At 43.1% G+C, this 26750-nt stretch overlaps 1 protein-coding gene across 1 annotated transcript in view; it reads left to right on the top strand.

Annotated features, from left to right (window-relative positions):
• The window catches only part of HIBCH (3-hydroxyisobutyryl-CoA hydrolase), a 206669-nt gene that overhangs the window by 69266 nt on the left and 110653 nt on the right, over positions 1–26750 (top strand). Inside the window, exon 6 of the mRNA XM_063430164.1 lies at positions 1152–1204. Within this exon, the coding sequence (XP_063286234.1) occupies positions 1152–1204 (53 nt within the window). The remainder of the gene's footprint in view (positions 1–1151; positions 1205–26750) is intronic.

Here is a 26750-nt window from a genome sequence, read left to right as displayed (position 1 = left end):
GGGACGGGGACGTATGAGGTGGGGGGTAGATGTAAGGGGGCGGGGGGGCAAGGACAATTTTCGCACCCAGGCTCCCTGGTCCACCACTGTCCACCACCAAAAGTGTCTTCAGTGGAGGCATAAGCATCAGAACTGGACTATGGAACAATGGAATAATGTTGCCTGGTGTGATGAACATCCCTGTGGATATTTCTTTGATACGTACCACCTACCTAGAGATTATTGCAGACCACACATGGCAATGTTGTTCCCTGATGATAGTGGCCTCTTTCAGCAGGATAAAACTCTCTGCCACACTGCAAAAAATGTTCAGGAATGGTTTCAGAAACATGACAAAGAGTTTAAGGTGTTGCCCTGGCCTTCAAATTCCCCAGATCTCAATCTGAGTATATGTGGGATGTGCTGGAACACCAAATCCAATCCATGGAAGCCCCGCTTTGCAACTTGCAGGACTTAATAAAGCTGCTGCTAATGCCTTGGTGCCAGATAACAAAAAAACACATTCAGAGGTCTTGTGGAGTCTATGCCTCGACACATCAGTGCTGTTTTTGCATCAAAAGTTGGACTTACACGATATTAAGCAGATGGTTTTAATGTTTATTGTTGTGGCTGATGTGTGTGTGTGTGTGTATATATGTATATACATACATACATACAGTAAATGCAGCAGCATTGTGTGTTTGTGAAGGCTCAGTGTGTGTAAATGCAGGGGTGTATATGAGGGATTCCTATCTAGTTTGTGATGCAAATATATGCCTGTTGTGTAGGTCACTATGTGTGCATCAATATGTGTCTGAAGCCTACATTGTGTGTGTGTGTGTGTGTGCAGAAGCCCCTTTGAAATAAATAAATATATATAGTTTAATATATTGGTGTATGTGGCCATGACTCCCTCGGACATTTGCAGTGGGGCCTAGCAATACCTGCTATGGACAAGAAGATCGTGGTATTGGCACTCACAATTCCACAGTATGCATAGAGTGCCAGTGCTGCAATCTACTAGTCCTCAGCAGGGCTATTTTTGCTTTTGACTGCTAAAACACAAACAAACAAATCTGAGTGCTAAGCTTTGCATATTTTATTAAATTAGCTGCTATATGTAGAAACAAACTGTCCATCTCTAATTACATTTATGATCACTTTTCCCCTAGGTACTTTCAAAAAGCCTTATGTGGCATTAATTGATGGAATTACAATGGGAGGCGTAAGTAAAATTTCCACTTTTTTAAAACTTGATTTTCTGTTTAAAAATGTATAAACACATCTAAACTGAATTTTTCATTATTGGGGTTTGTTCACTAAAAAACTAATTGTAGTGAATTAAAAACCAAGTTGCAAATTTAGGCTAAAATAGTCACATTGAAAATATGCCCCCAACCAGTCTATAATTACAGCTTGTTAATTTTAACATTTTGCAATTTAGTTTTCAATTCACTACAATTCAGTGTTTAATGAGCAAACCTCTTTGTCTGACACTGCATGAACAAATAAGCAGAATTTATCTAGTATCTTAATGGGCATTTTTCTCCCTTTTGACTTTACATGTAAAAGCTTAGTATTCATCTGTCTCGAAGTCTCCTTTCCTTTCCAGTTCAAACAACCTTGTCAATGATAAGACACAAATTGAAAGGAGAGTTGTTTATAACAAAATGGTTTTCAGACTAGCCCAACAAATAATGTGTAGAGCAATAATTAAAGTGATTTGGCACTTTCCAGGTTTTGCTTTTAAATTAAATTTATTATTTTTGTGTCTATCTATATCTTTTTTTTTTTTTCGTGTGTTTTAGTATTATTCACCTTGGGATTTTAGTTATACATGAGAAAAAGTAGGGACTACCTTTCTGCAAACTGCAGGCACCACAGATAAAGGATAACAAAATGGAGGTGCCTATGTATTACGTTTTAGCGCGAGGAAGAAAATAAAAGATTTATAACTAAACGCAAGTAGTAAAGAGAGGAATATAATTATTAAAATACTTAGAGGCACAAGGGAAGAAAAACTGACAGTAAAACGGAAGCCATAACAGAGCTGTGTTTATGGCCTTACCTAACTGAAATATACACAATAAATTTGTGCATGCCTTGTTACTTGCACCTCACCTTGACTTTTTATTGCTGTAGAAAGAATTAATCAAATGTGTTTATTGCATAGAATACTGTACCAATATACATTATGATAAAAGATATGACCTATACCCCACATTTGGCATGCTCTAAACCCGAATGCATTTATGTACTCCGTTATGCTCAGTGGTGTTTTTTTGTTTTTGTTTTTCAATTTTTTTACAAAAATTACATATACATTCATGGGAAAGAGATAGTATAAACTCTTTGAATTCTACGGTTTTACATGTCAGGACATGATAACAATCATCTGTTCCTTAGCAGGTCTTAAAATTAGCTAAATACAGCCTCAGAAAAAGCGCAACAAATGACATATTACACTGTGTCATGATCTATTTAACAAAATGGAGAAGCCATGTGTGAAAAATGAAGTACACCTTATTAATCAATAGCTTGTAGAACCAACTTTAGCAGCAATAACTTAAAGTAATCGTTTTCTGTATGATTTTATCAGTCCCTCACATTGTTGTGGTGGAATTTTGGGCCACTCTTCTTTACAATGTTGCTTCAGTTCATTGAGTTTTGCTAGAATTTGTTTATGCACATCATTTCAATTGAATTGAGGTCTGGACTTTGACTGGCAGATTGCAACACCTTCATTCTTTACTTTTTTAGCCATTCTGTTGTAGATTTGCTGGTATGCTTTGGATTGATTGTCCTGTTGCATGACCTATTTTGCCCATGCTTTAGCTGTTGGACAGATGGCCTCACAGTTGACTCTAGAATACTTTTCATGGCTGCAAAACAAACCCAGATAATCGGCTCTCCACCACCGTGACAGTTGGTATAAGGTGTTTGTGCTTATATGTTGAGTTTTGTTTTCCAAACTTTGCATTATGGTCAAACATTAAGGGCATTTGATTGGCAACATCTGTTTGCTACTTGACCTCTTAATTCCCATGGAAGCAGTAAGGGTGTACTTAGTTTTTCACACATAGTGTGACAAAATCCACTTGGCCACTGGTTTTTGGAGGGGCCTGTGTGCCAGCCTCCTGCCCTGGGACTATGGGCCCTGTGATAACCCATGTTCAAAAGTACTGTTTCTGCCCCTTGGACTTTTAACTGGAACAGATATAAACATGTGGCGGCAGCCATATTAAATTGTCCAGCGGTGTTTTGTCGTCGAGTGTATGGAACTGTTTTGGGCATGGGACCATGTGCACGGTGGGGCAAAGATAAGACTTCCAGGAAATTCCTGATTCCCTTTTGTGGGGCTATGTTGTATTTTGGGGTAGTTTTTGGGGTTTGTTAAAATGTATGTTTTTTCTGTTTAGAGTTATTTGAGTTAGCCCTTTGTCTTTGTCTTTGTTAATTGTATCACAGGCAGAGGGGAGGGATTGTGTGCTGTAAGTGGGAGTGTCGGGCATTGTTGTATTGTTCTGATTGGTTTGTGTGCCTGTGTTCCATCAGGTCCAGGGGGTGTGCCACTGACCTGAGGAATTGCATATAAGCAAACCTGTACCAATAAAGCCTCAGACTTGTTCTACCCTTTATGAAGTCTTGGCTCATGTTTGGGATTGAAGAACCACACTCTGGAAATTGCTATAATCACTATACTCCCCAAAGTATAATCACTAGCTCTTGGAAGAGCTCTTCCTGTTCCTGCTCTTTGGATTACAAGAGAGGTCTACCTACTGGAAGCTGGATCCTGGGCTTGGGTCCAGAGAGGGTAGAAGACGGCAAGACCCCAACCAAGCTGCGGCGGTTCGTGGGGTCTGTGGTGGTTATGGTGTCTAGTGGAGTGCTTGTAGCCCTCGGGAAGCACTAGGAGCATCCGTCAAACGGAGGTACCCAGTCGGGGTGCCAGGCGATCCGTTACACATAGCTTCTCCATTTTGGCTTTAGTTAAATGGAGTTTAGTTTTAGTTTCGCTCTGTTATATGTAATCATAGCACAGTGTTATATGTTTTATTCTTGATGTTGTATTTACCTAACTTTAAGACCTGCTAAGGAATAGATGGTTATTATATCCTGATATGTAAAACCATAGGATTCAAAGGGTGTACTTTATTTTTCCCATGACTGTAGGTTTATTTTTGTTTTACCACTGAGTGGAATGTTAAATTCATTATCAAAGTGACAAAACATGTAAATATATTCTAGTTGTATAGGTGCAGGAACAATTTCAATATAGTTCAATATTAGAATTTAATTTCTATAAGATTAATATGTCTTTATTTTACTGTTTCATTGCTGTACTGTTAGTAGTGTACAGGGAAGTGTGCAATGCTGAATTCTGTATTTAATCCTAATTCTGTAGTGATGAGGTATTGCAAAAAATATGATTTCTGTAAAGACTAGAATTTCTCTGTACCCTGCCTCTTGTTAATACCATCATTTAAATCTATATGCATATTACATTTCTAGTTTGTAGTTGATAATTTGCATGGAGTATCATTTAGAGACGAAGGCAATATTATTTAAAATGCTTTTCACTTATTTTGTTAATCTTGAATAGACTGCAACAGGTAGAAAAACCTTGTTAAAGGGCATTATTAAAGGGTAACTGTAAGCAACATAACCATTTCAGTGATTTTAAGTGGTCATGGTGCCAGGAGTCTATATGTGCAGCTTTAGAATGCTGAAACTGAGGAATTTAAAGCCCTCTGCTGCCAAATGTATAATTCCATCTCCACTGTCCACTCCTCAGATGACTGCTAGACGTGCTTCCTGGGTCAGTGCTGCACAGTGTGACTGCCATTTAGTATCTCCACCCTCTGCATGGAGACATTGAACTTTCTTCATAGAGATGCATTAATAAAAAAAAAAAAAAAAACAGTTCTTACAACAATATAGAATAAGATATTGATGTTAATTGGTCCATAAAGTGGACCAGTTATGGTATGTATATAATATATTTAGGAAATGCGTTTTTTTCCCCCTACAACATATATTAGCAGTTATACTGCATGTGATACATTTTTATATATTTGTGGAAAATACTTGGGGCCTTTCAACATTTGTTCAGATTGATATGCATGTTCAAATCTATAATCTGTCTCTTGCGCATGCACGAGAGTACAGCATTGAGGTCTATGGAAGATGCCGCAAGACCGCAGGATCCTCCATAGACAGAGCCTTTTTTTTTCCTGGGGATTGATACTGTAGCTCCTCCCAGAGTCTAAAAAAGTCCGGCGAATGAAATATATAAAGACAAAGTAGTCTCTAACTTCAAAAAGTATTTCATAAAGATTCTATCTATGGTTAGGAAATTCATCCATGAATAGTGATTGCCCTACATAGTTCAGATTTATATATTAAACAGTGCATTGTAATCAAACATGAACCGTAACATTTAGGGTAAAATATCCAAGCTGTGAGCATTGTTGAATTGGAGAATGTTTCCTGCACACCTTTTTAATCAATTTTGTAATTTTCATCTTCAATCCACAACAATGCAGTATTTAGTGAAAAGGCCAACATGGAGTTACAGAGAGACTGTTACAGTGTCGACATGGCATAAATTGAAAGAAATACAGAGAAATAGGTAGAATGTGAAGTAGAAACAGTAAAAGACATCCAGCAACACATCAAGGTGATTATAGAGTTGCAGATACCCACGCTAATGCATCTTTTGACATCCACAGGTTATGTAGACCATTAATACCACGAGTAAACTTAACTAGGGCATTTCACATTTTAGGCCAAGTCAAATATTCTGTAAAAACACTCCAAACTAGCTAAGTTTCCAGCTCGTCTGTTTTCTCTTAAGATACAAAATTCCAACTTTCTACAATTCACTATTCTTTAGTGACTATTCACTTGTAACAGTTCAACTCCAAAATGTTCTGAAGGAGTGTTTCTGTGGTTGCAGACTAATATAGACTACTTAGGTCCAGAGATGTGCTGATATGCAGGCTTGGTCCATGACATCATAAAGAATGTGTGACATCATTGAAGTTCGGTTTGGCTTGTGGAAAATCAATTATATATGCTGGGCACAGCCAGTTAACATGTAACGTGCTAAGGGAAATTGTGTTTGTAGAGGAAGTTGATGTTTTACTTTGTTTTAAGAGACACTATAGTCACCAAAACAACTTTAGCCCCCACCCTCATGGCCCCCCTCCCGCCGGCTGAAGTTGGAGGAAGGGAGTTAAACACTTACCTTTCTCCAGCGCCGTGCTCCCTCGGCGCTGGGGTCTCTCCTCCTCCTTTTGACGTCATCGGCCGAATGCACATGCGCTGCAAGAGCCACGCGCACATTCAGTCAGTCCATAGGAAAGCATTCTCAATGCTTTTCTATGGACGCTGGCGTCTTCTCACTGTGAAAATCACCGTGAGAAGCGCGGAAGCGCCTCTAGCGGCTGTCAGTGAGACAGCCACTAGAGGCTGGATTAACCCATATGTAAACATAGCAGTTTCTCTGAAACTGCTATGTTTACAGCAGGCAGGGTTAATCATAGATGGACCTGGCACCCAGACCACTTCATTAAGCTGAAGTGGTCTGGGTGCCTATAGTGGTCCTTTAATGAAGAAGTTTTGGTGTTTAGATCATGCCCCTGCAGTATTGCTGATCAATTCTCTGCCATTTAGGAGGTAAATTACTTTGTTTATGCAGTCCTAGTCACACCTCCATGCCATGTGTCTTACACAGCCTACCTAAACATTTCCTGTAAAAAGTCATCTAATGTTTACACTTCCTTTATTGCAAATTATGTTTATTTTAAAGTTTTTCCCCTGCTCTGTTAATAGCTGGTTAGACCTTGCAGGAGCCCCCTGTATGTAATTAAAGTTCAGATAAAAATGTTTAAAATAAGTTGCATCTGATTGAGAATGAAGCCATTTTGTTTTCCTGCTGGCTTTGTCAGTCACAGCTAGGGGAGTTATGGCTAAGGCTGCCTAAACCGAATCAAAAGTGATGTAACTCCTAAATGGCAGATAATTGAGCAGTGAAACTTCAGAGGCATGATCTATACACCAAAACTGACCCATTAAAGGATCACTATAGTGTCAGGAAAACAAACTCATTTTCCTGACACTATATAATCCTTAGGTCCCCCCTCCCTCAGGGCCCCCCTACCGCTGGGCTGAAGGGGTTAAAACCCCTTCAGCCACTTACCTTTATCCAGCGCCGGGCTCCCTCCCTAGTGTCCTAGTGCCTCATTCTGACATTCATGACATGGATCCCTTTGATTTGTCTCCTTTTTATATTGTCAGTCCATGTGATGGTTTTGTAATGGTGTGTACATACTTGTGACATCACAGCCCTCTGTGACCAATCACTACCAACTATAGGGTATACTTCTTGGTTGTCATCGTTTCTTTGCTCTGTCATGGTTTTTGATTATTCAAGAATTTGTTCCTATGTTATTTATTTTCTGCTGTCTGACCCTGGTTTGTTTAACATTTCCTGTATTCTGTTATGCTGACCTTGGTTTGTGTTCTCACTATTCAATTTTGCGGTTAACCTTTGACCTCATATAACATATTCTCTATCTGTTACCAGTGCCAGGTCGGCCACTCTGAAGATCAGTAGGCGCTTCTGTCCTGTTTAACCTTGGGTTAGATAAGTCCTGAAAAAAAAATCAATAACCCTGTTTAAAGGTGAATGTGGTTTTTTGAGAAATCCAAATAAATGCATTTTGCACCACCCAGATTATATAAATCATCAAGACAATGAATATAATTAACTAGGGCAGGGGTAGACAACTCCATCAATAATAGAATTAACTAGGGCAGGGGTAGACAACTCCATCAATAATAGAATTAACTAGGGCCAGGGGTAGGCAACTCCAGATGTTGTGGACTACATCCTCCCTGATGATTTGCCATATTCTCCAGATCACCTGTTTTTTAAGCTTTTCTTAAATTGTCTCTTTTAAAATTCACTCTTCGACTTTTTAAAATTCTCTCAATAGTGAATATTCAACTGTAGCAGTTTAACTCTACATCACACAAAATGATGCATGTGTTCGCTTGTGTGCAGTCAAATATAGAAAGTTGAAAACCTGAACTATGCTGTTATCTACAGGCTTGGTTCATGACATCACAAAGAACGTGTGACATCACTGATGTTGTGTGTGGCTAGTGGAAAACCAATGATGTGAAACTGGCACAATTTATTAACATATAAAGTGGTAAAGAGAAGATGTTTTTTTTAGAGGAAGTTGATTTTTTACAGATCATTAACTTCCACCTATATATTCTTGAATCCAATTTCCAGCAAATGTATCTATGAATAGTGATTGCACTAATACTTTGGATTTATTCACTATTGTAGTGAACTGAAATCTGAGCAGCAGCATTTAGGCTAAAATACCCAGTGCTACAAAAGGTAAGGGTAAGGGTAGGAGTAGAAAAGTAAATTGGTAGAATAGTATTTGCTGAAGACTTAGTGTTTTGATGACAGTTGCAGGAGGCGAATTAAGGTGCGGGGAGGAGAGCTATTAACAGTTTAGATGATACGCTTTCCGGATTTTTTAATAGGAGTTGAGACTGGCTGAAGTTCTAATGTGGAAGGGAATTGAGTTCCACAGGAACGGTCCACCCCCACTGGATAATTATTTAGAGCTCTTACCTGCGTCCCATAGATGGGGGCTTCCCCCAGCATTATTCTATTTAGGCTTCCCATCTCCCGCCAATGGATGGATAACGGAACTAGGCCGCATCTTATAGTATAGTATACTTATAGAATGTCCCTCTTTTTAGTTTTTTTAATAGCCCTTATCTGCGGGCCATACCGATCACTGTCCACCCCACATTATTTTAAATTCTTTATTTTTGTAGTGCAGGTGATTACATACAGCTTTTCATGCCCCGACTGCATTCAACGAAAAATTCAGGGTGCATAGCTTACATGGTATAAAGGCATTGCGATCGTCATGCACTAAGTTTTTAAGGTATGGTAACAGGTTTATAAACACGCTTGTATGAGTTATCTGGAGTTCGATTACAGCATTAACATTCCTAGTAGGTGAGGTTATGTAGATACTTGGTGAAATGTATTAATACAAGAGGTTGATTTCAGACTATTTGTGCTTTCTTTTGTAGCTGCTAGGTAAGATATTTCCAGTATGGCTGCCTTGTCTGTGTGCGTGGGATGTGCTTTCAGCCCCAGAGAGGTGAGAGCGGTCTGGGTACAGTGAGTTGACTGACTGGCAGTGAAACTAGATAGAGGTGTGTTTTAACATAAGATAGGGTAAAGTGGGCACCGCTAATGTTGTGTTATGTTCTGTCAGGTTAAAACAAAAATGTGAAAAAACACGCTTCTATAGTTATGCCTGTCATATCTTTGTATATGATTAACCCTGTAGGAGTAGCATGAACGTTCAGGTTGTATGCTAAGATTACACAGGCTAGATGGATACGGATGCTAGACATTGCTTAAAGAAGGGAGACCACCAGATCTTTTAGTAGCTGGGTGCCAAGTGTTAGTGGGGTCAGGTGGATTAGGAGGCATAGTAGCATCGGCATAAAACTAAATATTGAATCACATGCTGTAGTTCTTTATCAGTGCTGTGTGTGAGAGAGGGAACAACAGGTAATTGCTCTGGCATATCTAGTGTCCCCTTGTACATTTCCTACTCAGCCTATGCATGTAGCTGTCAGACAAAGTCCAGACCCATTTACAGGGTGGTTCAAGCCTCCCGTCTCCTGTCTTGTCATATGGGGTCGGTCGGTCCCTTGGGTAGTAGTTACTGGGAGTTCCGTAGGTCCTCGGCGATGTGCAGAGGTAGGTCCCATGTGTGTCTGACATTGCTTCTTCTTTTGCTTGTGCTGGAGTGATGTGTGGGGCCCAATCTGCCCTCCCCGAGGGATCTTCTTCTCTGCTGGAGCCTTGGGTAGTTTCTTGGCTCCTGGTGTATGTGCTGGCTCAGGCATTTCTCAGTGCTTGTGTGGGCTAGAGGCCGGGGGTGGGCCGGGGCAGAGTGGATTTTTGCTTGCCTGAGGGGCTGTTTGATTCTAGGTGCGCCTGCCGAAATCTGCCCGGCAGGAGGTGGGGTCTTTTCTTGCGTCGCCATTTCTGTGCTCGCTTTCCCGCTTGGTTTGCGCCCTGAGAGCGTGGGCTTGTGGGTGCCGTTGGCGGTGATTGTACCTCTGGGCCTCATGTCAAGGCTTGTCGGTCCTCTATTTTGCGCCAGAAGGCCTCGAATATGGCGTTGAGTCGTGCCAGTGTATCTGGTCCTTCTGTAAGGTGAGGTGGCCCACGTTATTTTAAATATATATTATATATATTCTATATGAATAGGAAGTTACTGATTGGCTAATAGTGTCAGCCGATCGCACTAAGCATGTCAGTCAGTCGCTGATTAGTGGTACTCCTTGCTTCTTCAAACTGAATTGGAGTAACTGGATGCTGCTGGGCACCAGGAAATCTGGTGCAGCAACCTGAGGGGTTAAACTATTTGTGAACTACTTAACCCTTTCACGTAAGAAAGTGACAGGCACCTCCTGGCACCAGTACAACATCATTTTAGTGAAGTTGTTATGATGCCTGTAGTATTCTTTTAACCATTTGACCGCTGCCTGCTAGTGCTCCCAGCGGGCACATGGTAGTTAAAATTATCATTCACTTGTAAAAAGGCAAGTAAATAATACTTTGCAAATGTGCATCCTGCCAACCGCAATCAGTTCCAAATTTTAGTAAAACTGGTGCTTTAATATTTTGGATCCTATACTTTGTATATGATTGAGGTGTGAAAGCATTGATTTTAATCTGGACATTGAAAGCATCTGGCCTATTGCTGCAGATTTGCTCAGGCTGACTGAATTCCTACTGTATTTGGTTTTAGTAAATATGAGAAATACCATTGCAGTCATAATGCGTTCATTTTCACAGGTTTGTGCCGTCCAGACACAATTTTGTGTTTAGTGAATAACCCTGTTTGTGTTTTGTTTAATGTCATCTGATATAATGACCAGCAGATGGCGCAGTCCCTCTTCATCAATCCCTGCTTCATGAACTATAGCCACTAAGCACTACTAAAGCTATCTTGGTGTTAAATATATCTAAAAAAAATTACCATGAACACACGTAATATTCTAATACTCGCATTATAACATAGAAACATAGAAACATAGTGTTTAAGATGATGTTTATTAGCCACTTTAAGTCAAAACCCAAAGATAATCCACAAACCTATTATTATAAAGAATTTTGTCATTGGACACTATATCATAACCTCAAAATAAACTATTTGCCTTAAATGAAACATTGCGTTATTTTACATTAGAATACAGATGAAGTAAAATATATATTTAATAAAGGGTCTGTCTCGGCAACATAGGCACGTAACATCAATGCACACATCAGAGAATACTTAGTTCTGGGTTGTTCGTGTCAATTTTATACGTATTGTACGTGCAGTGTGCGCATGCTGCATGCACAATAAAGAATAATCTCTCGCCTCTCTGCTGGGTGATGCGTGTCCACTGCTCTAACTCACAGTGCTGCTCACTAAACTGTTTTGTGTTTAAACCGATAGCAGCTGCAGTAAGACTGCTACCCCTTTAAAACAAAACAAAAAAACACATTGCAAATCCTATGTGATGATTTAAACTGCTGTTTGGTGATAATCTGATTATACCATAATCTTCTGCCAGACACTGAATTATGGAATAAGATAAGCCGTCAAAAGACCAGAATGGCTACTAATTGGAGCTGGTTCACATGGTGTGTAAAGGGGTTACCTGCAACTGTAATTAGACCCACTAAACCAGGGGTAGTCAGCCTGGCCCCTACCGCCCACTAGTGGACGGTTTGGGATTTCAGGTGGGCGGTGGTGGGTTCTGCAGAAAATGCCCAGTGGGTCTCGATGGCCACGGACTAAGGCCAGCAGGGGAGATCCTTTTATCTCCCCTGCCAGACCATGCAGAGCCAGCCTTGCTGTAAGTCTTCTTAGGCTGGTGAGGAGATTAAAGATTTCCCTCAACCGGCCTGCTGGCACTTAGTTCCAGCAGAGGGAGGGAAGGGCTCTGTGTTCCTCCTGTGATAAGGCTGGTCGGAGCATTGACACGCGTTACCTTTTCAGTGCTCCGATACAGTGCTGTACTCGCTGAAGGACAGGAGAGTCAGTCTGCAGCCAGAGGAGCTGCAGGCTAAAGTGAACATGCCACCACTATACCACCAAGGCTTCCAGCATTATGTCCCCCCTCCCTGGTAAAAGGTAAGAAGGGAGGGGGAGACATTAAGATACCCGCTTACACACAGCATAGACCCTTTGCACAAACACGCACTACATTCCTCACACATGCACTACTCCCCTCACATATGCACTGCACTCTTCACAGACTAGATGTTTCACACGCAAACACACACTGCCCCCTCACACACACACACACACTGCCCCCTCACACACACACACACACTGCCCCCTCACACACACACACACTGCCCCCTCACACACATACACTCCCCCCCTCACACACACACACTGTCCCCTCACACCCACACTGCCTCCTTCACACACGCACATCACCCCTTACACACACATCACCCTTCACACACAAACAAACACACTGCCCCTCTCACACACAATGTTCCCTCACACACACAAACACAGCACCTCACAGACACACAGCACCTCAAACACACATAGAAAAAAAAAAGTAGAAAAGAAAATAGAAAAAGGAAAACAAAATTGTAAATTCAAGTACATAGTTAAAAATCAAACCCTCCTTTCTAAAAAAAAAAAAAAAAAAAAAAAAAAAAAAAAACTATAAAATGAGTTATTGCAGCACTGCTGGGCGGTAAGGAAATTTTGCCACCAACAAAGATACAAAAGTGGGCAGTAGGTATTAAAAGGTTGACTACCCCTGCACTAAACTGTACTCTGAGGCACACTCTGCAAGTGATCATATTTTACATTACCTTTTCATTCATACATTTTGTGCATGAGAGATCCCTGCAATGTGATATATGTAGCACATATGCCATATCAGATCATCATTGATCCATATTTCCAAACATTATTTTAAACAAGGAGTTTAATATTTTGTAAAAATTTGTTTTGTAATGTATATTTGATCAATAACCATTTCTCTTTATTGTTCTAAAAGTTAGTTGTTTTTTTCCTTTTCATACATTGGAAAATGTATAACCATTTCAACAATACTGAAAAATGAGAACAAAATATTAGTACTGCACAGGTTACTAATTGTAGTGCAATAATGTAATGGTAGGGTTAGGAAGCACATGATGGGGGAGGGGGGGGGGCATACTTGCCAACTATCCTGAATCTCTCTCTCTCGTGTGTATATAAATATATATGTGTGTGTGTGTGTGTGTGTGTATATATATATATATATACAATAAATACACAAGATCCAGCGCACTCTCCTATCTACTAAACAGCAACTTCAATATATACAGTATCTCACAAAAGTGGGTACACATCTCACATTTTTGTAAATATTTGAATATATATTTTCTTCTGACAACACTGAAGAAATGACACTCTGCTACAATGTTTAGTAAGTGTACAGCCTGTATAACAGTGTACATTTACTGTCCCCTCAAAATAACTCAACACACAGCCATTAATGTCTAAACCGTTGGCAGCAAAAGTGAGTACACCCCTAAGTGGAAATGTCCAAATTGGGCCCAAAGTTTAAATATTTTGTGTGGCCACCATTATTTTCCAGCACTGCTTTAACCCTCATGGACATTGAGTTCACCAGAGCTTCACAGGTTGCCACTGGAGTCCTCTTCCACTCCTCTATGATGACATCACGGAGCTGGTGGATGTTAGAGACCTTGCGCTCCCCCACCTTCTTTTTTTTATTTTTTATTCTTTATTTTTGCAACGGCACTGAATAAACAATAAACAACAAACGGCACTAAATATGTGAGTGGTTTGGCTCGTGCAAGAGTCCATTGGCTTTTCATCCGTTGTCATTGTTTCAAACGAAAAGAAAAACTGTTAACAACAATTTAATAAAAACAGAGGGGGGGGAGGGGGCCGGGCCGGGCCGCCAAGCAGCATGGCAGCAGAGTAACATGGCATACAACTCACACACAATCTGCCCCAAAGCTGGAAAGCACATGGTAGTGATACGGGGTACCACCCAAGCTACCTTTCCATACCAAACCGCAGCCACAATTGCATCAGGAACACCGAAACAGACGAACCCGGCCTACACACCAGCCTAAGCCTAAACATGGGCAACCGCAGACCAGAAACTGACACTTACCGTATTTTTCGCTCCATAAGACGCACTTTTTTTCCCCTCAAAAGTGAGGGGAAATGTCTGTGCGTCTTATGGAGCGAATATGAAGCTTTACTTACCTGTCTTGCAGCGTTGGCCGGCAGCACAGGGCGCACCGCGGTAGTGGAACTTGAATTTCATGTTCCGGTTTCCGGCGGGACTGAAAGGAAGTGCGCACTCAGCTTGTGCGCACTTCCTTTCAGTCCCGCCGGAAACCGGAACATGAAATTCAAGTTCCACTACCGCGGTGCGCCCTGTGCTGCCGGCCAACGCTGCAAGACAGGTAAGTAATTATGGGACAAGGGGAGGGGGACAGTATGGGAGAGAAGAATATGGGGAGGGGGATGAAGTCTATGGGGGGGTGGATGAAGTCTATGGGGGGGTTGGGGGTGTGGATGAAGTCTGTGGGGGGGTGGATGAAGTCTATGGGGGGGTGGGGGGTGGATGAAGTCTATGGGGGGTGGGGGGTGGATGAAGTCTATGGGGGGTGGATGAAGTCTATGGGGGCTGGGGGGGGTGGATGAAGTCTATGGGGAGGGGGGGATGAAGTCTATGGGGAGGGGGGGATGAAGTCTATGGGGAGGGTGGGATGAAGTCTATGGTGAGGGGGGGATGAAGTCTGTGGGGAGGGGGGAGATGAAGTCTATGGGGAGGGGGGAGATGAAGTCTATGGGGAGGGGGGAGATGAAGTCTATGGGGAGGGGGGATGAAGTCTATGGGGAGGGGGGGATGAAGTCTATGGGGAGGGGGGGATGAAGTCTATGGGGAGGGGGGATGAAGTCTATGGGGAGGGGGTGGATGAAGTCTATGGGGAGGGGGGATGAAGTCTATGGGGAGGGGGGGGATTAAGACTATGGGGAGGGGGAATGAAGTCTATGGGGAGGGGGGATGAAGTCTATGGGGAGGGGGGATGAAGTCTATGGGGAGGGGGGAGATGAAGTCTATGGGGAGGGGGTGGATGAAGTCTATGGGGAGGGGGTGGATGAAGTCTATGGGGAGGGGGTGGATGAAGTCTATGGGGAGGGGGTGGATGAAGACTATGGGGAGGGGGTGGATGAAGACTATGGGGAGGGGGTGGATGAAGACTATGGGGAGGGGGTGGGTGAAGTCTATGGGGAGGGGGTGGGTGAAGACCATGGGGAGGGGGTGAGTGAAGACTATGGGAGAGAGGAGAAGACTATGGGAGGGGGGGACACTATGGGACAGGGGAGAAAAAAAATATTCTGTACAAACTGTCCCATAGTAAGAAACACTATGGGACAGTTTGTTCAGAATATTTTTTTTCTGGGTTTCTTCCTCTAAAAACTAGGTGCGTCTTATGGTGAGGTGCGTCTTATGGAGCGAAAAATACGGTAAGTGCTGAACCAGAGGAGCAGACATACAGGTCGCGTGGACCTTGACAGGGATCTACGCGGGCGAGAGCTGCGGCCCCGCTCCGCCCCCTCCCCCGCCCCTCCGGCCGGTGGGGGGTAATCCCGGCCACATAGAGGCCACACGCCCCAGGCTGGACACCACCGCCTGGGGAACACACTGCCCTCCTGTACAGGCACAGGCTGCCTAACCGTGGCCCGCCTGATAACTACACACTGGACTCAACTGCTTATTTCAGGTCAGACTGCTGGCATTACCTTAAGAAGCTGCCCCGTGGATGTGACACCTACAGACGGAGATGGGCTCTAGGGGTGATGCACGTGGGCAGAAAGGGGCCAGGCGGGACGCTGCCGCGGCATTCCTTGGGGCCCGCTGGCTGGATGCTGCGGTCCTGGGATTGTGCCTTGCTGAGAACGAAGCACCGTCACCTCTGGGTTTTGTGGAGGGCCTGGAGGTGGCTGTTCCCGACACTGTGAGCCCTTGTGGAGTGGAGCGCGACAGCCCCCGGCGGACCGGTGGCTGAGGGGAGGCCGGCGCCTGCCCTGAGAGGCCGGAGAAGGGTGAGACACAAGACTGCCTTCGCCCCATCCGGCTGGGGCTCCAGAGGCGCAGTGGGGGGTGAAGGGGATGACTGGCACACAGACTCTAGGTGGGGAGGTCCTGTGGGCTGGGGGGGTTCCCGGGTGCCCGCTGCATGGTGGATCCCCTGGTCGGAGGCTTGACATGACCTGGGGGGACGCAGCGAAGGGCTGGCACCCCTGGGACCAGCTGCGGTTGTGTCTGCAGTCGGTTCCCTCTGCTCGGGGGGTGTTGTACCTGCAGCCCCTCCGCTGTCTGGGGACTAAGATGATCTATGCAGCTTACGACAAGAGACTCCGCTACACAGCAGAAGCATGCGAGACTGACTATATAAGCTGACTCCCTTGCATGTCTGAAGGTTTAAGAAGTCCTATAATAATACTCTGCTGTGCATGCTGAATATTTAGGGGCTCTGGCTCATGTTATTAGATAATTAAGATGTTTTAATATGAATAAGTATATGGTTTCTTGCTTTGCATTGTCCCCTGAGGCGTTTGTTCACTGTTGTCGCATAATGTTTATTACACTATAAACTGTATAAAGCTTGCCCATAGCGAAGACCTGCTTCGATTAAATACCTGAGCTACATGGGCGTAAAATAGTTAGGTTTTATCACCTGCATTGCCGTTGCTCATATGACACTTACTGTGGCTTCTATGGGATACGCCATCCGCGGGCTAATTCAAATTCAAATAGTTAAAGGCATTCCCCCGCGCGCGGCACCCTATACAGGCCATTACATACTTGCTAAAATACACAATTAAAGCTTTATGTATTGTTGCCAGACATTATTGACGCATAGCCACTGTCTGCTGATTTTTTGATTTAATGTACTGCTCTGACTATTTGACACCGCGCACACGATGCACACTTTGAACTCATCATGCTCACTAAGCACAACTTTAGCGAATTAAGAAATAGATGCATAGGCGCAATTCTCCAGACACTGTGCTTTAGCTTTTCCCGACATTTAGCCTGTCAGCCAGCAACACACATATCTACACGCTTCACATTATGCACCCATCTCGTATGAGGGATCGCACAAGCTTCAGCGAAGGCGATCAAGTGCTTCTTACGCTAACCTGCCCGATACCTGAACTGTATTTTACACTGCATGAGATTAACAATAACATCACTAGACAATGTGCATCGCAGGTCAGCGGTTTAGATTTTACAAGCATGGAACATACAGATGACTGATATGGTGTGGTACAACTGTAATCAGCCTCTGCGCAGGCACATATGCAACTATGATTTTATACAACACTGAGCCTCCGCGCAGGCAACATTATATTGATTTTTGCTTCTCACACTATGCATGCAATTTTACTACAAAAACAATAAAAACTATTTAAAACAAATAAAAACTGCGGGCCGGGGTACCGGTTGTCTTGGCTTTGGTGGAGCCTCGTACTTGGGCCGTGAGTTTGTCCATAAGATGGCATTCTTTGATCTTATTGATCACTATGGGCACTGGGGGCGTGTCTGGTTGTAGCCAGGTTTGGGCCATTGCCCTTCTGGCCGCTAAGGTATTTTATTGAACAGTTGTTGGTCTGGTTTGGGCCAATCATCTTGGGGTCTGGCTAGCAGGAATGACCATGGGTTTAGTGCTATCGGTCTGTCCATGATTTGGGCTAGTAGTGCTTGAATTGCCGTCCAGAAAATCTTAATCTTAGGGCAGTACCACCACATGTGGGCGTACGTCCCTTTCTCTCCGCAGTTTCGCCAGCAGAGGTCTGTGGGCATCTTTTTCATGTGGTACAATTGAACCGTGGGAAGTATACCACCTGAACATCGTTTTGTATGACTGTTCCTGCATTGTGACGCAGATGGGTGTTTTAGGGTTTGCCTCCCATATGTCCTGCCAGTCTATGCCATCTAAGGTTTCCCCTAGGTCGGTTTCCCACTTGTCGGTGTAGTGGAGGGCGCCACATTCCCACGTGGTGGAGCAGAGGTGGGAGTAAAGGAGGGATATCATGCCTTTTTGGTAGCTTGCCATATTTTTTCAAAGAATGTCAGTTTAGTTTTGGTGGCTATTTTCACGGACTCTTGGTTGGCGTAGTTTCTAAGCTGGAGGCACCTGAAAAAATCTGCGGGGGTCAGGGTTGTTCTAGTTTGTACTTCCGTGAAAGGAATTATTGTGTCGCCTATGTACAGTTGGTGGACTCGTTGAAGGTCGTCCCTTTCTAGGCCTTTAAAGTCCCTTGGTCTCATGCCTGGGGTAAAAGCCCTGTTTCGGTATATGGGAGTGAGGGGGGAGGTTGCTGCTGTTAGTTTGTATTTTATGGCATATTTGTCCCATATTTGGATCGAATTAGTGATGGCTGGGCATGTGGTTCTCAGGAGTGCTCTGTGCTCTTTCGGGGTCAATATGTAGAACTGTGGGAGATCTGATTTCATGATCAGAGATTCCAGGTCGACCCACCTCCTGGTTTCTTGGGGGGTATGCCACATTGCTATTTGTGTCAGGTGGGCTGCAATGTAAGAGAAATGCAGGTGTGGTAGGCCTAGGCCTCCTCTCGCTTTGGTACGGTATAGTATATTGCGGGCTACTCTATGTCTCTTGTTGTGCCAAATGAAGCGATCAATTGTCCGCTGCAATGGCATTAGATCGTGCTTCATTACGGGGATGGGTAGGGCCTGAAACAAGAACAGGATGTGGGGTAGGACATTCATCTTGACCGAATGAATCCTCCCGATCCATGATATTGGTTTGTCCGCCCAGGTCTCCATGTCCGCTATAAGTTTGGTGATTATGGGGGCATAATTTAGTTTGTGAAGTGCCGTGGGGTCCGCTGGTAATTTAATACCGAGGTAAGAAAGATAGGTGGGTGATATGCGTATGTGGTAGTCTGAGGTGATTTGGGTGATCTCAGTTTGTGTGAGGAGGAGCAGGAGGGTGCTGGATTTCTCCATATTAACCTTGTATCCTCATAGTGCGCTATATGTCTGCAGAAGGGGCATTAGTGCTTGCATGGAAGTGATGGGGTTAGTCAAGGTGAGGAGGACGTTGTCCGCATATCCTGATACCATGAACTCTTGGTCTGCTATCTTAGCTCCTGTAATTTCGGGGTGTTCCCTGATTGCCTGAAGGAGGGGTTCGAGAGTTAATACAAAGTGTAGCGGGGAGAGGGGGCATCCTTGTCGGGTACCGTTATGTATGTTGAATTGTGGGCTGTTTGACCCCGTCATCTTTATTTGTGCTGTCACATTGGTATAAAGTGCACGTACTGCCGAGATGAAGGAAGGGGGTATGTTTATGTGTTCTAATAGTGTGAACATGTAGGGCCAGTTCACACGGTCAAACGCTTTTTCAGCATCGAGTGAGAGGGCTAGCGCTGGTGTTTTGGTTGTAGTGAGCTTCCAGATTGTGTCAATGTTTCGTCTTATATTTTCAAATAACTGTCTGCCAGGGATGAACCCCACTTGGTCTGCGTGAATGAGGCGAGTGAGGTGTGGATTAAGTCGTGTTGCTAGTATTTTGGCTAGAATTTTGCTGTCATGATTTATGAGTGAGATGGGTCGGTATGCCTCTGGTTGAGCATGGTCTTTGTCTGGTTTGGGTAGGAGTATGATGTGTGCTTGCGTCATGTCCTTAGTAGGTGGGGTCCCTTCCATTAAATCGTGGAATAGGGTTTCCATGTGTGGGAGCAGTTCCTTGCGGAAGGTTTTGTAGTAGCTTCCCTCATAGCCATCAGGGCCTGAGGCTTTATTGCTTTTTAGGGATGAGATGGCCAAGTTGATTTCGTCCTTGGTGATTGGAGCTGATAGCTCAGCAATGGCTGCGGTATGGAGTTTGGGTAGATTTAGGTGTGTTAGGAATTCTGAGGTTCTGAAGCAGGGGCTACATTGTTGTGTTGTTTTTTGTTTTTTTTTTTATATTTAAAATGAAGCTGGAATTAAGCCACTCTTGGCAGGAAGAGTTGATGCAGGGTAACTTTTGAAACCTCAACATTTGCACTGATGTTTAGCTGTTGCAGTGCTTAGAGTGACCCTTTATGTATGTGTTCTAATCCTCGCAAACAGAAATGTGTAGAGTCTAGTAAATGCAGATCTTATTTTTTTTTTATTTATTTTGTAATCCTGTTTCTGCATGACTGCTTTTAATCACTCAATGTCAGTATGATGACTCCTCTGTTTGTCTTTGTGTTTCCTCAACAGCATAAACAAAAGCTCTAGCTATCGTGTGTATATGCACTCCAGATTCGTCATTTAAATCATTTCAACAATGTGCCCTGTTTGTAATCATAGTCATTGGGTTAGTAGCTTATTTCAGCTGTTTGTTGTTTTTGGGTCATTCCTAGTGCTTGCCATCTGTTGTGGGAGCTGACTTTAGTAACGTTTATTAGAAGAAAAAAAATCGGCTTCCACTGAAACATCTGTCCAGATTAAAATGCTGTGAAATTGGGAGAAATAACTTTGATCTGTTTTAAAGAAGTCCGCTAAGTACTCTTCTCATTTTACTGTATTTGAGTTTTGAAACCTTCCTGGTAAAAATTCAAAGCACTTGGTAGTGAGTTACGGGAACTGCACTAATATAGAGAGGACCCTTGTGCAAAAAAAAATAAAATGTGTTTTTTTTGTGCCCCCCTCTTAATATCACAGGGATGGTCTGGAAAGGTTAATTGTGTTGCTAAAGGAAATATGCCATTTCCCAGATCACGGGAAATGATGCAAACTAGATTCCTTCCGACATTGCTCTGGGCACCCAAAGGATATTTATGCTTATTTTTCCCAAGTCCTACTTGCTCCATGCCTTGTGGTGTCTTGCTACAACACAAGGCATAGAACCAATTCGACATCAGCAGAGTCATATCCAAAAACCATTAAAGGAGCACTCCATATGCCTAAAGCACTTTAGTTTGCTGAATTGCTTTATGTGTGAATAGTATGTGCTCTGAGTGTTACAGAGTTAGGGTGGTGAGTGTGACATGGTTGCAGGTGAGTGTGATAGGGTTCGGGAAGAGTGATGAGGGGTGGTGAGTGTGACTTAGGGGGTGATAAGGCATGGGTACTTAGTGTGTGGGGGAGGAACTGTATGTGGGAAGGCTGGTTTAAAACAGTCTCTGAAGACTGCTATTTCTGAAGCTGTGTCCCCAAGGGTTAAGTAGGTAATTTTGGTGTTTCTTGGAGTCTCTGTTTAATTTACTGCCATTTAGTAGTTAATCACATTTGTTTCTGCTTAGGCAGCTCTAGCCTTTAGAAAATAATATATCTCCTGTTCTGAACTTAGTCACACTCATGAGGCTCCTGGATCAGGCTATTAACAAAGCAGGAGATTTACTATGGAATGCTGCATACAGTATATAGAGATATTTAACCACTTCAATACATATACATTTTTGTTGTCATATATTGTACAGTAGGAAATCTAGTGCACAAAGCCACATTTGTACTCTAGTTGTGATTACCAGCTGTGAAGGAATGCATTTTTCTGCCAGACGCCACTGATATAATGAATGTAAAGTTGCTCAAAATGTAAGCTCACCTTCTGCTTTCAAACTGTACAGGAAGTTTAACTGAATGATATCATGCTTACAAACAGGGAAAAGGGAAGAGTGAACAGATTCTAACCATTTCGCTGTCAGCATTACATTATCAGTCCAGAAATTGATAAAAATTATGGAATGTGGGCATTATTTTCAAACGCAGACATTCTTTTTACATTATGTTGTCATTTTTAGGAAGGTGTACTGCCAGTAATGCCTTCAGATTCTGTGTGCAATATTTCAAGATAAAGGACAATGTATACTGTCTATAGAAATATTTGTGAAGCAAAATGCTTTAAAGGGACACTATAGTCACCTGAACAACTTTAGCTTAATGAAGCAGTTTAGAACATGCCCCTGCAGCCTCACTGCTCAATCCTCTGCCATTTAGGAGTTAAATCCCTTTGTTTATGAACCCTAGTCACACCTCCCTGCATGTGACTTGCACAGCCTTCCATAAACACTTCCTGTAAAGCGAGCCCTATTTAGGCTTTCTTTATTGCAAGTTCTGTTTAATTAAGATTTTCTTATCCCCTGCTATGTTAATAGCTTGCTAGACCATGCAAGAGCCTCCTGTATGTGATTAAATAATTGTACCTCAATTTTTTAAATTGAACTTTAAGGTAAATTACATCTGTTTGAAAGTTAAACCAGTTTTTTTTTTTCATGCAGGCTCTGTCAATCATAGCCAGGGGAGGTGTGGCTAGGGCTGCATAAACAGAAACAAAGTGATTTAACTCCTAAATGACAGTGAATTGAGCAGTGAAATTGCAGGGGAATGATCTATACACTAAAACTGCTTTATTTAGCTAAAGTAATTTAGGTGACTGTAGTGTTCCTTTAAAGAATGAATGAATAAGTGAAAATTTCAAAATTGAAAATTAACATTTATTTTATTTTAAAGTTTGTCAGCAAAGCAATCTATACACAAAATTACTATGTTATGATAGGTTTATATGCTAGCTATGGCTTCCTTGCTTCAAATAAATGTTATAATGTTTTTTCAATCAAAAAGCACTTGCTAGTAGACCTAACGACACTACAAAGACACATAGATAACTTTATATGGGCACAAAGACGACACAGAGTAGCTAGACAAGTGCTGTACCGACCGAAATCAAGGGGAGGACTGGGTCTCCCAAACCTGTACCAATACTACTTGGCGGCTCAGTTAGCCCAAATAGTAGCGTGGCATACACCAGAGGGCTCACACCAGTGGGTTGACCTAGAAATGAAGCTCATGAGCACGGATCTGCCACAATTCTGGATATGGGTGCCCAAACAGGACAGACCATCCCTACGAACCACTTGCCCGGCAATCCTTAATTCCATACGTATATGGGACAAGACAGCCACCAAATATGCACTTGAACACACACCCTCACCACTAACTCCATACCTGAGAAATAAAGTGTTTGAACCCGGGCTGAGCGCACAAGACTTTAGGGGCATAGAGAGTACGGGGATGCAGAGATATTGCCACATGTATGAGGGGGAATCCTTCAGAACGTTTGATAGTTTGAAAACCTTAGCACCCCTAACTACAAAAGACGTATTTCGACATATACAAATCCGAGACTTCGCCAAAAACCCAGTGGTTAGAAAAGCAGCTCACACCCCAGTGACGTTCTATGAACAGCTATGTAATGGCGAAACCGTACAAAAGGGCTTAATAACAACTATATACGCACAACTCAGCGCCCCTGCCAAAGACGCTAAAGACCCACGATACATTGGCCAGTGGGAGACGGACCTGGGATGGGTATTGGAAGGTGAGGACTGGGTGGACAAATGGGAAGCGACAGCTAAGACATCAATCTGTGTATTGCACCAAGAACAATCATATAAAATGCTCATGAGATGGTACACCACACCAGTGCAACTACACAGAATGGGGAAAACCACAACGGACACATGCTAGAAGGGTTGCGGCGGTAAAGGCAACTTCGTGCACATGTGGTGGGAATGCCCGGAAATAAACAAATATTGGAAGCGTATACAGACACAACTAACTGACGTACTGGTGAAACATATACATTTAGACCCATGGTCGGTCCTATTGTCCAAACCCATAGACGGCCTCCCCAGAAAAGAACAACAACTCTTTAATAAAATCACACTTGCGGCCAGAAGGGCTCTAGCCCAGGCGTGGCTGAAGCCCACGTTACCCACAGATAATGATGTGATAGTAAAGGTCAAAGACACATATTTGATGGACAAACTCACAGCCCAAGTTAGGAACACAGAGAAATCATTCCATAAAATATGGCAACCATGGGAAGACTATCTTGACGAATAAACCCACACAAGCTAGACAAAGACAGAGGCTCCAGCGAACAGCGTACCCCCCCCCCCACAGCCTGGCTCCATCCTCCCCGCTCCCCCCACCTACCTCCCTCCAACCAAAGGGAGACTGGATGACGACAGCGAACACTTCATATAAAACCCCTTAGAACCACAAGCAAGTCAATATGAAGGATCTACACAGACGGCAAACCAAAAGGTAACACCACACCACTAAACTGGTATCAAGAAATGTAAGAAAAGCACTGTGACCACCCTAAGCACACGACCCAGCACTAGGGCCTACCTAGGATAATCCCCACGGCCACAAAAAAGAGCCCGACCGGGCACCGCAACCCGCGACCCAAAAGGAACCCGGAATAGGATGGCTCATGGGACGGGTCGACACTGGTCGCAACTGACAGACACGAACCTACACGACTGTAAAATCCACTACGACATGACTCCAACTAATACACAGCATTGAACATAGCACATAGCCGACAGCACAAAAGTCTGAACTGCTTTACCCAGAAAAAAGATTGTATGTAACCACTGTGAATCGGTTGGAAAGTGTCTCGAATCACATATTGTACTCTTACAGTTTAATGTATTTTATTGTATTGGTGTGTTCTTTTTACTTTATGAACGGGCAAGAAATGCCCTCCACAGTTAAAAACGACACAGAGCGGCAAAATACAAATGTCATATAATCTGAAAAACCACCTATCTATTGTTACATACCATGTAAAACTTATTTAAAAAAAAAAAAAAACACTCGCTAGTGAAGAGGTTAACGAAACATGTTGCCAGATGACAGAATTGGGACATTTTGGACCAGTGAACAAAAGAGTTAAGACGATTAAATATTTCCCTTCTTTCTCCCGATTGAAGACCACATAAACGAAGAACACAATAGCACTATGTAACCTTGACATTGTCATGTGTGTATGATTGAATTGAAAAGCAAATTGCAAAAGTTAGGCCAAAACATCAGATTTTGAGAAATTCTCTGACTTGGCTTTTGCCACTGTTTTGCTATTTTAGGCTTATTTTAAGATTTTTGCATTTATTCACTATTTAGTGAATAGACTACATTGTATCACTCACACACTTCAAAAATTTTGCAGAGGAAAGAGAACCTCAATAAAACTATTTTCTGTGCCTACTTTTACATTCTTTCCATGCTTTAAAAAAGCAAATATTGAGCTACTCAGGAATAAAGCAATGATTAAAAGAACACTACATAATGTTTTACCCAAATGGCAACTAAAAGATTTCCTTACAGGCAGAGTCTGTAGTTTTATTACGTAACCAGATGTATTACAGCGTGCAGGTCATTAGTGCTGGATCAAAAATTAATGACAATGAGCTCTTAGTAATGCACAGACAGGAGTTTCCATCTGCTAGTTCTTAATGTGCGCTGAATTAACTCTTGCAGTACTATGGTGATTTTGTGCAGACACCTGCGGCTTTTTAATGGTTACATATTGTTAGGAACGCTGGTACCCGTTCTCTTTTGGTTCCTCCTGAACTGCTAAAGGCTGAATGATATTTCAGATAACCGTTCGCTTTCGGTTCCTCTCAAACTGCTAAAGGCTGAGTGATTATAGCTCGCAGTTCTGGTGTTGATTTGAACGTTCTCCAGAGAAAAACGCAGTATCCAACTAATTTGTCCAAGCAATCAGAAGCATAGCCAAACATCAGCCTAAACTAGATGAAGGGTACAACAGAAATGAATTTATTCAGGCTGGTTTAAATGCAAGTCCCCATTCAAGGGGTTTACCGTGACATATTCCAGGGGCATTCCCCACTGGACCTGAGAGGGGACTATGGCAAAGTACACACTGTAATTACATTGGCTCTCAGGTCCAGGACACTCCCACACAAAACAGGTTAATCCCTCCCCTGTGCCTGTGAGATAATTGAGTCAGGAACTGTACTAAACTCAATTATCTCCAGGCACAGAAAACATAAATTTTTATAACACCCCGAAAGTACCCCCAAAACACATGGAAACCCCCTGATAGCCCCGAACTGGGGGGTCAACATATCCAAAAATCACCCAGATCGGTTCAGGGGTTCGGGATTTCCATGGAAGTCATAATTTGACCAACTGCACACAAAGTCTTATGCTATTTCAGGGAGTTCTAAAACTGAACAAGTCTACTGTTCCCCTTGCTCATGGGGTAGCTTTTGTTCCATTAGTTCTTGGGAACAAACCTACCGAATAGCGCTCTCCTGGGTGGTCAATGAAAAGAAGCAGGCATTGCGAAGTTGACCGGCATTCGGGAAGTCGAGTGTCCGATTTTAGTTCGCGACACTCGATGATCAAGTCCTGCTGCCTCTTTTCGTGCGACAAGATTTCGTGCGGCCGCTGTTTTCTCCAGCACGTGACGTTCGGCCACATGAACGGCAGCCACACAGGGAGAATTCTTAATCTGCAGTTTTCTTTGTAGTTAATGAGCCAGGGGGTGGTCGGTGTTCGGTAATTTTATCTACCGAACGAGGAAAATCAAAGTTAACTTAACAAAAGGGGTAGTTTCTTCACATTGCTCCCCCTTAGTTCCATGGGTCGGCATACCCGCTGCAACCCTGCCGGGTTGGCTTGCAGGTGTCCGGGGAAGTCAGTCAAGGTTGCAACTCCGTTTTCCGGGATAAGCCATCAGCATTGCCGTTCTGTTTGCCTGGCCTGTACTGCATAGTGAAATTCAAGGATTATAGGGCCAGGCACCAGCGTAACAAGCAGGGATTGTC

Source organism: Pelobates fuscus, chromosome 8 (assembly GCF_036172605.1).
Source record: "Pelobates fuscus isolate aPelFus1 chromosome 8, aPelFus1.pri, whole genome shotgun sequence".
Classification (NCBI taxonomy): Eukaryota; Metazoa; Chordata; class Amphibia; order Anura; family Pelobatidae; genus Pelobates; species Pelobates fuscus.
The sequence above is the reverse complement of the archived record's forward strand: the minus strand, read 5'-3'. Positions and strand labels throughout refer to the sequence as shown.